We start from the raw sequence: 12,979 nt of genomic DNA on the forward strand, positions 1-12,979 counted from the left end.
GGCAAACAGGTGGTCCGAACCGTCGTGTCTCTTCAGTCCTTAACCGTCACCACGTGCACTGTTTGGGCAAACAAGTGGTCCGAACCATGGATATGTTTGGGCATTAATTACTCATTCAATTCTTTACAGATTTGAACAAGTAAATATATCAAATTAATCTACTCAACATGTAGATTCCAAAAATATCATTTAATTCCATTAATTACCAAAGCAATTATGGCATTAAATAAACTATTTATTCCAACAAATTTTCCGCTAGAAGCACGAAGCGACTAAAACAAAAGGGCAGGGTCGGCTTCTGCAAGTCTAGCCGGTAGCCAGAGACGAGGGCCACGAGCAAACTTGATGGCTGCAGTTCAATCTCAGCCACCCAGTTCATAGAATTCCCCATCACGTTGCCCATTCTGGCACTGCGCTTTTGTGAGAAGGCAGAATAGTGAAGCAGAGGTTCACAGAACAGGAGGAGCATTCTTCGGGGGACGGGCGGATGATGGCATCCGCTGCAGCACTCGCGAGGGTTCTGGTTTCAGCCTCTTACTCGACATCTCCTGCATAGATCTGCACCACAGATTTAAACAGCATGCACACCTAAGGACAAATTGGGTGAAGGCACAAAGCAACTAAATGAAGCTGGCACACGATCTCTTTGGTTTTGACATGGGACATGGATGCAGGATCGACAATGCAAAGCAGCAATGCTACATGCCACACAGACCACTACAGTATCAATTTTACCTAATGAATAATACCTAAAACTTCAAATAATTCTCAAATATAACCCCGTCAGGCAATGGAATAATCAAACATCCTCAAAAAGCAAAACAGTTCACCTCGGAGAACCCTGGCGTTTGTGAGGATACTGACCAAACATGGATTTCACAGCACCAAGAGCTGTCGCTGCAGCCTGAATGAAATGGTTTTCAGATTAAAATCAAAGAAACGGTTTCCAGTTTTAAAAATAGATATGAAATCCAACATGAACGCAGCATAGAATGCATTAGGATTTAAATCTAAGTTTAAGAATACAAGTATGGATATATGGCGTGAGTTTTGAGGAAAACAGAATACCTTTGATTTAGCTTCATCCCATGTTAACCCAATTCCTTTGCCTAGTACTTGCCCGTCAATTTCAACCTAAATTGACAAAAGAAATGAGAATAATTAGAATCACCTATCTACTGTCTTTCACCACCTCCAATTTTTGGGTATACGAAGACTTCTTAGATCCAATCTAACAATAGCAACATAAACAAAAGAACAAAAGATAAAGTCCAGATCAAGCCACACCTTCCAAATAATCCATAATTAAAAAATTTCAGTTCAACCATAAAATTTCTGAATATTGAAACCACAAGGAGTTTTGTTCAATCAGCACGCCTAAGCATATTTGTACTGGCACACCAAAAAAGCAGTTAAGAGTTGAGGGAGAAACTTCACATTTAATCCACATGAGATTACATTGAGACATACTTGATTTTGGAAAGGTTAAGAGGATTGGATATTTTTAGGTATTGAATTATGACAAAGAAAAACATCAAAAATAGAGGAAGCTGTATGTTTCAACAATAGCAAGACGACATTTTCTAATGCATTCAATTTACCAGAAATGACAAAAAATTCCAACCTCGGCATACACTTCGTTTTTCTGGCCCCAATGAGCTGAGAACTGAGGTTGGGTTTGATATGCTAAGCTAAGGCCTTCCATCATGCACTGAAGAATTGAGACAAAAAAGTTATATTATGTGAACTTCATGATCACCCTCATGAAAACCAAAAGACATGTGTTACATTTCTTATGCTTACTAATTCTTTAAGAGCAGATATTGAGTTTGTTGACTTCTTGGAGGCCTCAATTCTCAGGTCTAGAATCCTTGGTGACACTGATGCTCTTGAGGGTGTAGCCTCACGAGAACTCACATCATCAATGAGATAATTGTCTTTCAGTCTACCATGACTAATCCCGTTTCCAGGCATGTTGCTGGAATCATGATTAACTTGGGACAAGTATTTATCTGAAATGAAAAGGTTTATAGAACTCTAGTAAGCATCCCATAGGCCAAAATTTACAACAATCTGATGATGCCTCCAGTTTGACCTTAAATTGCAAAATGGAGCATCTGAAAAATCCAACAAAAGTAACTCCAAAATATTCAAGCACGCAGACAAAAATTACCCCATCGAGACTTATCTTCAGATAATCTGAAAGGGAATACTTAGCCCCAGTTTTGAGAAGATACTGGGAAAATCTAGAAAAAGCACATCCGGAACGACTTAAAAGTGCTGGAGTACCAAACTTCTAAGTCCCTAACCAAAAAATAGCAACCGATGTTTGAGCAGAAACTGAGAAAATCTAGACAAGGCACATTTAGAGCGACTTAAAGAGCTGGAATGTCCAAGAATGTCCAAGTTCTAAGTCCCTTACCAAATAATAGAAAGAGATGAAACATTAAGTGCAAAAGAATTATAAATACATCTACCACAAGCATGTAGCCTCGTGGTATTCCTCACCCATGTAAGGGTGGGAGAAAGGGTTCGATCCCCATTCCCATCCCCAACTAAAGAAAAGATCTAATCTCTATATAGTGCAATTTTAAGTATGCCAAGCTATATACATATTCTAAATAAATTCAATTAAGCTAATAAATACTTCCCTGTATTGATCCGTGAACCACCTAAGGGCCATATTCATCAAAAACTAACAAGCTTCAAATGAGTCACCTCCCTTGATATATGCAAAACAATTTTTGTAAGTTTGGCACAATTCAGGCGAAGCTCTTATCCATTGCATGGAAACATCATAAGCCCATGCAGCACACCTTTCATAATCAAATGCACAACAAAGCAACTAAATCTTTGATTCATGAAACCTCTCTTTAGCCAGAGAAAGTTGTCAAAGTTACAGATAGCAGCCTAGTCAGGACTTTAAAGTTTAATCAGAGGGAGCAATTCTTGTTTTTCAAACTTAAAGACCAAATATACTGCTTCCAAATGTCTAAAATATTAACTACTCACAAGCAGAAATAGAAGTGTATTCATCAGATCGAACACTAAGGTTCAGCATTCCACGCCTTCCTCATTTTTCACACTATTAAGCATGAATCAATCAATCCATTTTCCCCATTATACATTAATAATTCAAAAATAAATTAAAATGTCCCATTTGTTTCAACTATCAGGGAGCCAACAATGGTATGTTACCAGCCAAATAGAAAAGAGATCCTTCTGCAGCCTGACATTGTGCTTCCCTTCTTGTTCTACCAATTCCTTCGCCAATTTTCTGACCAGCAAAGAAAACCTACAAAAGACCACAGATGATACAATCTCGTTGGACATCGCCCACAAGGTAAGAGAGAGTAGAATTTGCAAGAAGGAAGGAGATGGACAGATCAACGGGTAATTAGGTGTATAGGCATATAAACATATACAGAGAGAGGCTGGGGGAAGAAGCACCAATATGACCACTCGTCCCAATTTTCAGTTTCCAGTTGATAGGAACAATGCCAACTATTAGTCTGAATCTCACCTCCACAGAGAACTGCAGTTCTGTGCTCGATACTAAAGCTTGCCTGAACTCCACCTACAAGTAATTGTGACAACCATCTATTGAAAAGAGAGTTTGGACCTCAAAAACAAAACAAAGGATCAAGAGATGTTTCACCTGTGTTCCAGACTTAAAAGCAATGTCCTGTAAAACTCCTGCAGAAGTTGCACTAGATGGATCAATTTGCCCAGCTTCAAGATCAAGGTCCTTGTTTGATGAAGACAATTGAGCCACAGGACTATTCTCACCTTGAAAACAGAGCATGTGTTATTACTACTGCTTCTGTCGAATACAGTTAAAAAAAGTACTCCCTCCGTCCTCATAAAAAGTATCCAATTTACCATTTTCGTCCATCCTCACAAAATGTATCCAATCTATTTTTGGTAAGTTTTCCACTCACAATAAAGTGAGACCCTTCACTCACAACACATTCAACTACTTTATTAAAACCTGTGCCATTTACAAATGGTTACTTTTTATAAGGACGGAGGGAGTAACTAGTTTGAACTACAATTTTTCATCAATTTCATCAAAACCAATAGAAGCATGTGTAACTAGGAAAACATTTAAATACACTATTTCAAAGAGTATATATCTATAATTCAATTATTTTATTTACATGCTTGAAGAAATTTATCAAATTTCCAGAAATAGGTATATTGATGGACGTTTGATGGGATTACACACGTAATGGCAATAGATTGCAACAGAAAAACCCATTAGAAAAATTCAATGATGCCCAATATGGAAATAAAGGAATACAAATATGATTACAGTAATATATCTTGTGCATTCCAAGAAGTGAGAAAGATGGTTCTTTAAAGAGATGTGGGAATATAGCAATTTTTGGTTCCAACAAAGACTCTTATTGATAAACAGATGCCATCATGTCATGATGAGTCTTATTGATGAAAAGCATTAGACACGATCATAAGTTATCTAACACGGAAGTACAAGCTTCAACAAAATACAATAATTAAAGAAAAATAACTCATCTTCTGATTTAATATTTTCTACAAGTATTTTCACACAACTATTTCATTTTCTTTCATATTTTTTTCTTTCTTGGCCTCCTTGAGGAAGAGAAGATGAGAAAGTTACTCAACCACATAAATACAGTAAAATAGATGTGACAGTGAAATTTCATTACAAAGCTACATGAAATTCAGTATAGTGACAGTCACTTAGCTAGATGGATTAACTGGTACAAAGACAAACTGGAGGAAAACCTGGTCAAGCTACTCAACCATATAAATACAATACTCCCTCCGTCCGACGAAGCATGACCAAGTTTCCTTTTTGGTTTGTCCCAAGAAGCTTGACCAGTTTCCTTATATGGCAAAAAAAATTACCCTTTATTCACCTTTTCACTTTTACACCTACCACACTTAACACACAAAATACCAATTTCTTAAAACTCGTGCCGAAAAGAAATTGGTCATGTTTCATGGGACGGAAGGAGTAAAAAAGATGTGACATTGAAATTTCATTAAAAAGGCAGAGGCTACATGAAATTCAGTATAGTGAAAGTCACTTAGCTAGATGGATTAACTGGTACAAAGACAAACTGGAGAAAAACCTGGTCAAGCTAACAAATGACTCCGAAACTATAACAATACATTTCCCTGTAGGGTGAAGGTGGTCATATTCCATGTTATGCATTTGCCCTGGATCATTTTTAGTGAATGTGGTACTAAATCTGCAGTATCTGTTCTATGTTTCTTTTTTGAGGGCAATGACTTACCAGAAATAGAACGAAAATCAGGCAATGGTCCATTCAATCTTAAATGGTCTTGTTGTGGGAGTTCCTGCATGTGTGTAACATGCTAAACCAAATCAGTTTACGCATCACCAATGAAATTAAGATTTCCGTACTGTGATAAAGGCATAAAGAAGGATAAATGAGAAACTAATTACCTCCTTCGGCAGCCTCTGGTTCTCACGAACCCTGGCAGGTGGGATGGAAGTTTGCAGTTCATGTAGAAAGGTTGACTTACGAGCCTGATTATTGTCAATTGGAAGAGCCTCAGCATTGAACTCCAGAGGTGGTGACACCCGGTTCAATTGTCTCAGGGTCATGTCCTCTTCAGCAGGAAACCAACCTTGTGGACGAACTCTTTGTAAGGGTGCCTGTGCAGGCGGTCGAGCAGGAAACTGATTTTCATTTGGAGGCTGTTCTCTCATGTCTTGACCATGTTGCAAAATGAGCAGTCTCCTCCTAGTATCAGGATCTAATTCAGATTCTGGTACCTCACCTTCTTCCCTCGCAGGAGAACTGTGCAATGTCTTTTCTGCTTGCCCAGGTCCAGCTGATGGTGTTCTAAACAGTTTTGCAACTTGAGGTAATTGCTTACTTGGCAAAGGCATTGCTGGCCCTTGTATAGTTGGTGGATGAACTGCAAAAGACGTTGAAGGTGTGGCAAACTGGAGAGCTGAGACTATTCTTGAGTCTAAATTCATAATTGCATTAGGAGCAGTTGAAGAAGCTAACATTGCCTCCTGAAAGTTTAAAACTCGAGGTCAATTAACATGTGTATATCCCATAAGAAAAGTGCCAGCAGAAACAGTAGTGCCAGCAGCAAGAAGTGATATGCCTTGAGACCTATGTATTTTTACCTCCACTCCCACCCCAATTAAATAATTGTAATAGCAATAAGAATAATTATTTTCCAATGGTGTGTGTATCGTAGGAAACTGACGATCTCAACATTTAAAAATAAAATAAAATAACAAGTGGCTTAATTCCTAGAAAGAGTCATTTCACCTTCAATCTCCTTTCCACCTCAGCATCTGCCATTCCATCAAAAGCAACTGAATCCTTGTTGCCATTAGAACCCAATGGGTCATCCTACGCATTAAAAGAAAGTGTATGCTGCTCAGCACGTAATTTTTTATAAGCTTCAAACAGGCTGATTAATCTTGAAATCACCAATTCATTCAACAACATAAATTAGCATTTAAAGATGGAATACTTTGAAAAAAGACATTAACTCTTGAGCTTTCCAAGGTTATTGGTGTCAACAAGATTTTACTCTCATGACATGTAGAATTGGAATATGTAAGCACACGTATCTTTCATTGGTATAAGCATTTGAACACGAATAATGGTATACATATGCGATAACTGCATATATAAGAGCATAAAAAGGTATCTTGGAGGGGTTTTTTTTTTTTGTTGGGGGGGGAGGGGTTACGTTTCACTTTGGGGGCTACATAAAACCATAGAAAGCATTCAATCTATGTCTTGTGAAAGAACCTCGGAAACTAAGTAGTTGCCCACATCAGGTACAGAAGGCAAGTTCTTGATATCATCTTCATATGCAACCTCAGAAATTCTTTGCATTACACCCTCATCAAACTCTCTGTCACAAACATATTGAGTCAAATCCTATAGAAGTAATAGGAAGCAAGTCTTAGAAAACAAACCAAACAAGAGAAACTTACTTAAAAAAACCACCTCTGACATTGCAAGCTACATTTCTTGCTACGCAGAGCACAGGGATACTGTTGTTGGCCTGCAGGTAATAAGTTTCAAACCAAGTTGGCAAAAGCACTAGATCACTTCGCCAGGAAGCAAAGTTTTTCGGTAAGATTTAATTACCTCAGCTTGAGGTGCAAAATAGGGTGTAAATGCAGGAACAACATGCACTCTCTGTTGATCTTGCTCATCCCACACTTTTAGACGGTCATCGATTACCAAGGACATCTTAGGATGGCAGTTTCCATCTTGAAAAACATGGAACAGTGACTTCTTACAACCTGTACACAGGTCCAATAGATAGTCAGATCATCAGAGATGAATCTCATTGAACCTTGAAGTTAAGGATACAGTTTATCAGGCCTTACCAGACTTGACACACACAATGCGGTCCAAAAGCTCCCTTGGGTTTATCAAATTCGAACCGGGATCCAGAAGTCTCCACATTTCTAAGGCATAGTCTTTTTCTGCCATAGTGCAAACAAAAACCTCAAAGCGCTTTCGGCCTTTAGCAATCAAGTAGTTTTTAAGATCCTCCCATGCAGGTCTTAATCTCACAAGAACACTTGTATCACGTATCTGTAGCAGTTCAAAGAGTCTTTTCATAAAATAAAAAATAAAAAATTGAAAGATAGTATTGCTTCACTTACTCCCTCTCTAAGAGGGAAAAGAGGCACAAGCCCTTGCATTATGGCCAGAAAAATGAAACAAACTCAAGCACTGAGACAATATACAACACTCACAAAAACTAAAGACCAAAAGGGTGGAACAAGGTGTATTTACCAGTGGATTAATGCGAGTAAGAACAATATTTCTATCTTGTAGTCGGATGAGTGGACGAACAATTGTTTGTTGCTTGTCTGACAAAGCGAGAACCACCTCAGACTCTGACCTGATTACCTTCCCATTGTCTATTACCTGATCACTTTCCGCATATTGCTTCAAAATATATTTATCATCCTGATAGCGCTTAACCTCTGCTAGCATGCTAGCAATGCGCTGTGGATCAGTCTCGCAATTTATTTTTCGCTGCAGTGAATCTATCCTATCCTCAAACGAACGCAATGTATTTGCAACTATCAATGTTTCATCAAGATCAAATACAATGCCAAGACATCTGAGATTTAGCATAGCAAGGCAAGAATTGTACAGACTTGATGCCACATTGAACCCCCAAAAACAAGGGGTCTGTCCATAGTTTCTTGAATGCATTGCCACCAAATGAATCTCCTCTCTTCCAATAGATGCCACAGCCGTCTGAAAATCAAAATACGCAAATTAAGAGGATAAACATTTCAATAAAAATCTGTATAGTCAGCACATGATATTCAAAATAGGGCACCTCTATGATGGAAAACCATATGTGAGATAGGTTTGGGAACTGAAATTACTATGTTCTAATGTAAAAGCAAATAGATCTGGATAGTTTGAGGGCATATACAAAATTAAGTTACGAAAACAAAAAAGAGAGTTTGTTCCCAACTGATAGCCATTGTTTAGAGGTAGACTTCCAGTTTGAAGAAAAATGTTCCAGAAATTTCCAGAATTCATCAGTTTCTAAAAATGGGAATGAGAAATTCTGGGTCCTACGCTATTAGATCCCAATGAGAATTCAGAATTATAATTGAACCTGTTAAAGTGTCCCAAATTCATATGTTCAAACCCTAGAAACTACCATGGACGCTACTGGCATCATATAAAAGGTTAGAGTACTCTCCTGAATTAGATTCAAAATTTCCATTAGTTTCAGATAATGAAATCAATCCATATAATTAAATTTAGAGATGAAATTTTTGGTCCTTGCTCACGTGTTCAGATACCATATCTTTAACCAACAGTGAATCGAGTTTATCAGAATCAAAGTCTAATACCAGAAAATCTGTACATTTCTGTGTCAGAACTTTATCACCCCAAAATTGATAGCTTTGTGTCTAAAGGTCAGTATGATCCCAAAAATTGAAACGCTTTGTGGAGAGAATTGTATTATCTCAACATCGAAAATCTTGTCTTTAAATGTTTATATTGTACTTATAAAAATAGAAAAATTAGCCAATTTGGGATCTTTTAATCGTCAAATATTTATAGATAAGACTTTATTCATTAATTCAATTAAATCAACTGAGTGTCTGTTTTAATGGAGTATTTCTTTTTCCAGTCAAGCTTTGAAGTTTTCTGTACTGTTTGTGGGCAATACCTTGTTCTGTCTGAGGCAGGTGGCGTGCATAACAGAAAGCGGCGATTCCACATTCTTGGCTGTAGATTCCAATTTGAAGCATATTCCGGCGGAGTTTACGGTATGTAGCACGGCGAGTGGCGGACACCGCTCACTCGGCGGCGAGAAATGGGAGACGCGAATCTCCCGAATCTCCTCCGCCTTAAACAATCCGGCGCCGCCGTCTTGCAGCTGCAACTCTGCCTCTCCCAGCAATCTCTCCCCTTCATACACCACCACCACTTTTCCATACATTTATCCACCCAAAATTAATCTTTAAAGAGAAAAATACAGAGAGATGTATAATGAAAAAAAAAAATTGAATTTCTTTCAGTCAATTCCCCCGATTTCGCAACGTCGGGCAATTTTGGAGAAATTTTTTTCAATATTTCAATAGATCAATCAACCAAATACCCTTTCTCCTTTAGCTGTATATTCATCTGTCCGTTTTCCTTTCCAGATTTATAGATCGAATGGTAAAGAAATCGGCGGTGAGAAGGAATAACTGAAATGTTAGGGTTTTCAGATCAAGATTTGGACGACGATTTTTGGCCTGTGATGATGGTTGAATTCCAGATTTTGTGAAATTTAGATCAGATTTTGAGATTTTAGGTGTAGGACTGTGCGTGACGACTCTGAAGAAAACCCTAGATTCGAAAAGTTTATAGAGGGTGGCAGCTGCTCTCTCTCTCTCTTTATCGCTTATTTTGTTGGGTTCGCCCCTTTTACAGGGTGGCAGATGTCATTTACTCCTCGTAAACATTTTTAATTAAATGTTGTTCTGTTCTGTTTCGAAAAAAATAAAATGTTGTTCTAAAAAAGTATATTACCTCGGTCCACAAATTTTAATAAAAAAATGGGTAAATATCTTTTTTAATAATAAAAAAAAAGTTCATTGTATCAAAAAAAACTAATTGAGATTGAATTTAATTAAAGAATTAAATGATGGCTAAAAATGATTTTTAGTAAATAAGCATAAAATAGTGTTTGTAAACTAAGTTATAAAATAAGGTGATGTCCCAAAAAAATAAAATGATAGTACATTATTGTGGATGAGATATCTCTTTTATAATAACAACTAGTACACTTGCCCGTGCGATGCACGGCGAATATAGTTTTGCATCAAAATTAAACGATATAGTGTGTGTATCGGCTAAGTGATTAGAAATTAATGTCTAAAACCGAATGTCTTGAGTTCGAGCCCTCTGTGGCGTGACCTTTAAATTTTTTTATTTAATCATATTAATTTATAAAAAAAATTAAATGATGTATCAAATGAATAAAAAAATAAATATTAAATATAGTTAGAATATAAGTAAATGTAAATTATTTTTTCTTAAAAAATTAAAATAATCTACATCAATTACTCAGTAAAGATCCTTAATTTTATTTTATAATTTTCAAAAGTATCATTTTTAATTTTCCACCTATTTGATGGAAAACTTTGTTTTTCTTCCCTAAAATTATAGAATAAACACATCATTCAAATTAAAAGAAACGAAGAAATAATTTTAAAAAAAAAGTATTCACATCACAATATATATTTTTTAAACATGAGCTAATCATGCAATGTCATCTTATTAAAAAAGCTTCAATTGATCAGTAGGAAAATAAATTATATTATTAGAATTTTTTAGAATACTAATAAAAAGAATTGAATAATTATTTGATGCCAAAATACAAATCCCAATAAAAATGAAATATATCATTTTGCTTTAGCTTTCTCCTTCAAACATACTTATTTAAATATATTTCTAAAATCATTTTTTTGCTAAAAAAGGTATTATTTCAAAGTTTATAAATTTTATTGATTATAATTTTGAACATGGTATATAAACGTATATTTATAATTATTTGTAAACTATTTAAATTACTTATAATGGCAATTGACATCACACATTATTATTATATAGTAATTAAATATCTTCATTCACAATCATAAAATAAAATTATTTTTGAAATTCTATTTTTCATATAATCCCAGCTGGACATAAATATGATTGTGTGTAAAATAGATATAACGTCAGCTGGATGGAAACAACGTCGTTTCAAGCTGTTAGAAAATTAAAAGCCCTAAAATTATTTTAATTCCTATTTTCGTTTTCTCCTAATCCTTATCTAATCATATTTTTTGCAGCAAAAAGAGTTTCTATCTATTACTTTGATTTCTTGGATTACTTCTTGTCATTTTATCTCATTAGCTTCATTCATCTCACTTTCTTTCAATTTAATACTTCTATTCTTAATTTATTTAGTTAGATGCTAATTTTAAACGTAAATGACATTATTTTAATATGCCCAAATTAACATTGTATTAGTAATCGACAAATATGGTACGTAGGATTTCATATAGTATTTCAGCACAAAATTTGACCAAAAAATAAGTGAGTATGCAAAATAAAAAATATATAATAATTGGATAATTTTAATATATATTTCAAAATTGATGTGCAAAGGCCACTAAATTTATATACAATAGTAAACCAAAGAGAAAAAGTAAACGTTTGTTTATTATTAAGGAGATGTGATATTTCCACAAAAGAATTAAAGGTATCTTTATGTTATGCTTAATAAAATAATTCAACATATAAATATAATGTTTCAATGATATTTATTTTTTTTATCAAAAGAGAAGAGAGTAGAAACAAAATTTTGTAGTAGAGAATGAAAGAGAAAAAATATTAATAATAACGACAACCTTAAAACAACCATATAAATAAGAAAAGACAAAAAAAATATGAAAATTTGATTAAAAAAAGAGGAGAGAGAAAAAATAAATATCTTAAAATTTTAAAATATAATAATTTATTTATCTTAAATTCATATTTGATAATTTTTATACCAAATTAAAGATCTTGCATTTACCTTTAATTTAAGATATATACAATGAATATTTTTTTAAAATAAAATTTGATGTTTTTTTAAAAAAAAATCACAAAAATATGAAAAAGTGAATATGAGAGAGAGAAAAAAAAAAAGTATGTATGGAAAATTGAAAGAAATCGTGTGATGAAAAGGAGAGAGGAGAGAGAAAATATAATTTTGTAAATACCCTTAACATGATTCATTAATTACCATTTTGCCACAAACTGTGTTTTCATATAATAAATAGATAGATAGATATTAATTATTTATCTAAATAATGTTTTAGCTCTTTCGAGAGATAAGTAATTGCGGAAAACTTCTGTACACTAATTTGATTGTTTTCCCTTTTATCACATGTGACGGTAATAATATGATAAGGAACAATTAAGTTTTAACTATAGTTTGCTCTTTAAAAATAATAATGTCAAATTATATCAAGTTAAACTATTAACAATAATAGCTCACTGGTCAATTAGATATTTGAAGTAGTCAAATAGAGTCATATTCTATATATTAACGACAAATGGAACTCCAATTTTAAGGTCATGAGTTGATGATCAATTCCATGGCTATATGAAAGTTGGGTGCATAGCTAATATGGGCAACTGCCCTTTGCTTGCGTCCTTTGCATTGTTACGGATCTATGAAGAAAAAATCACGCTATGTAGGATTTGAACCTACGATATCGGACCGCAGCAAAAACGAATAATGAAATAAGAGAATAAAGGGGTCAAATTGGGGAGCTTGTTGTGGCTCTATTGACCACTAACCACTCGCTCGCCCAAGCGCCCCCGGGGCAGACCCCAACCGAAAGGGACCCGTAGCTAGCCTACAATCTTGAAAGAAAGAGTTGCTACGCCTTGTGTGAAACCGGGTAACATTC

The 12,979-nt window shown here is 35.0% G+C and overlaps 1 protein-coding gene and 1 long non-coding RNA gene across 2 annotated transcripts; one reads left to right on the forward strand and one right to left on the reverse strand.

The window, feature by feature from the left end:
- Nucleotides 1-170: 170 nt before the first annotated feature.
- On the reverse strand, nucleotides 171-9,965 carry LOC131007601 (RNA polymerase II C-terminal domain phosphatase-like 1). The gene is made up of 17 exons (XM_057934508.1): nucleotides 9,214-9,965; nucleotides 7,803-8,276; nucleotides 7,388-7,598; nucleotides 7,143-7,300; nucleotides 6,986-7,056; nucleotides 6,798-6,903; nucleotides 6,306-6,389; nucleotides 5,459-6,040; nucleotides 5,286-5,349; nucleotides 3,659-3,789; nucleotides 3,524-3,577; nucleotides 3,199-3,295; nucleotides 1,804-2,012; nucleotides 1,625-1,711; nucleotides 1,069-1,134; nucleotides 831-904; nucleotides 171-558 (listed from the first exon to the last, which is right to left on the reverse strand). The coding sequence occupies exons 1-17, from the start codon at nucleotides 9,484-9,486 to the stop codon at nucleotides 450-452; spliced, it is 2,850 nt and encodes a 949-aa protein (XP_057790491.1). The 5' UTR covers nucleotides 9,487-9,965; the 3' UTR covers nucleotides 171-449.
- LOC131007602 (uncharacterized) lies at nucleotides 8,284-9,730 on the forward strand. The gene is made up of 2 exons (XR_009096177.1): nucleotides 8,284-8,722; nucleotides 9,175-9,730. It is a non-coding gene; the product is annotated as an uncharacterized LOC131007602 (long non-coding RNA).
- Nucleotides 9,966-12,979: the final 3,014 nt, after the last annotated feature.

Source organism: Salvia miltiorrhiza, chromosome 2, assembly GCF_028751815.1.
Source record: "Salvia miltiorrhiza cultivar Shanhuang (shh) chromosome 2, IMPLAD_Smil_shh, whole genome shotgun sequence".
Taxonomy (NCBI): domain Eukaryota; kingdom Viridiplantae; phylum Streptophyta; class Magnoliopsida; order Lamiales; family Lamiaceae; genus Salvia; species Salvia miltiorrhiza.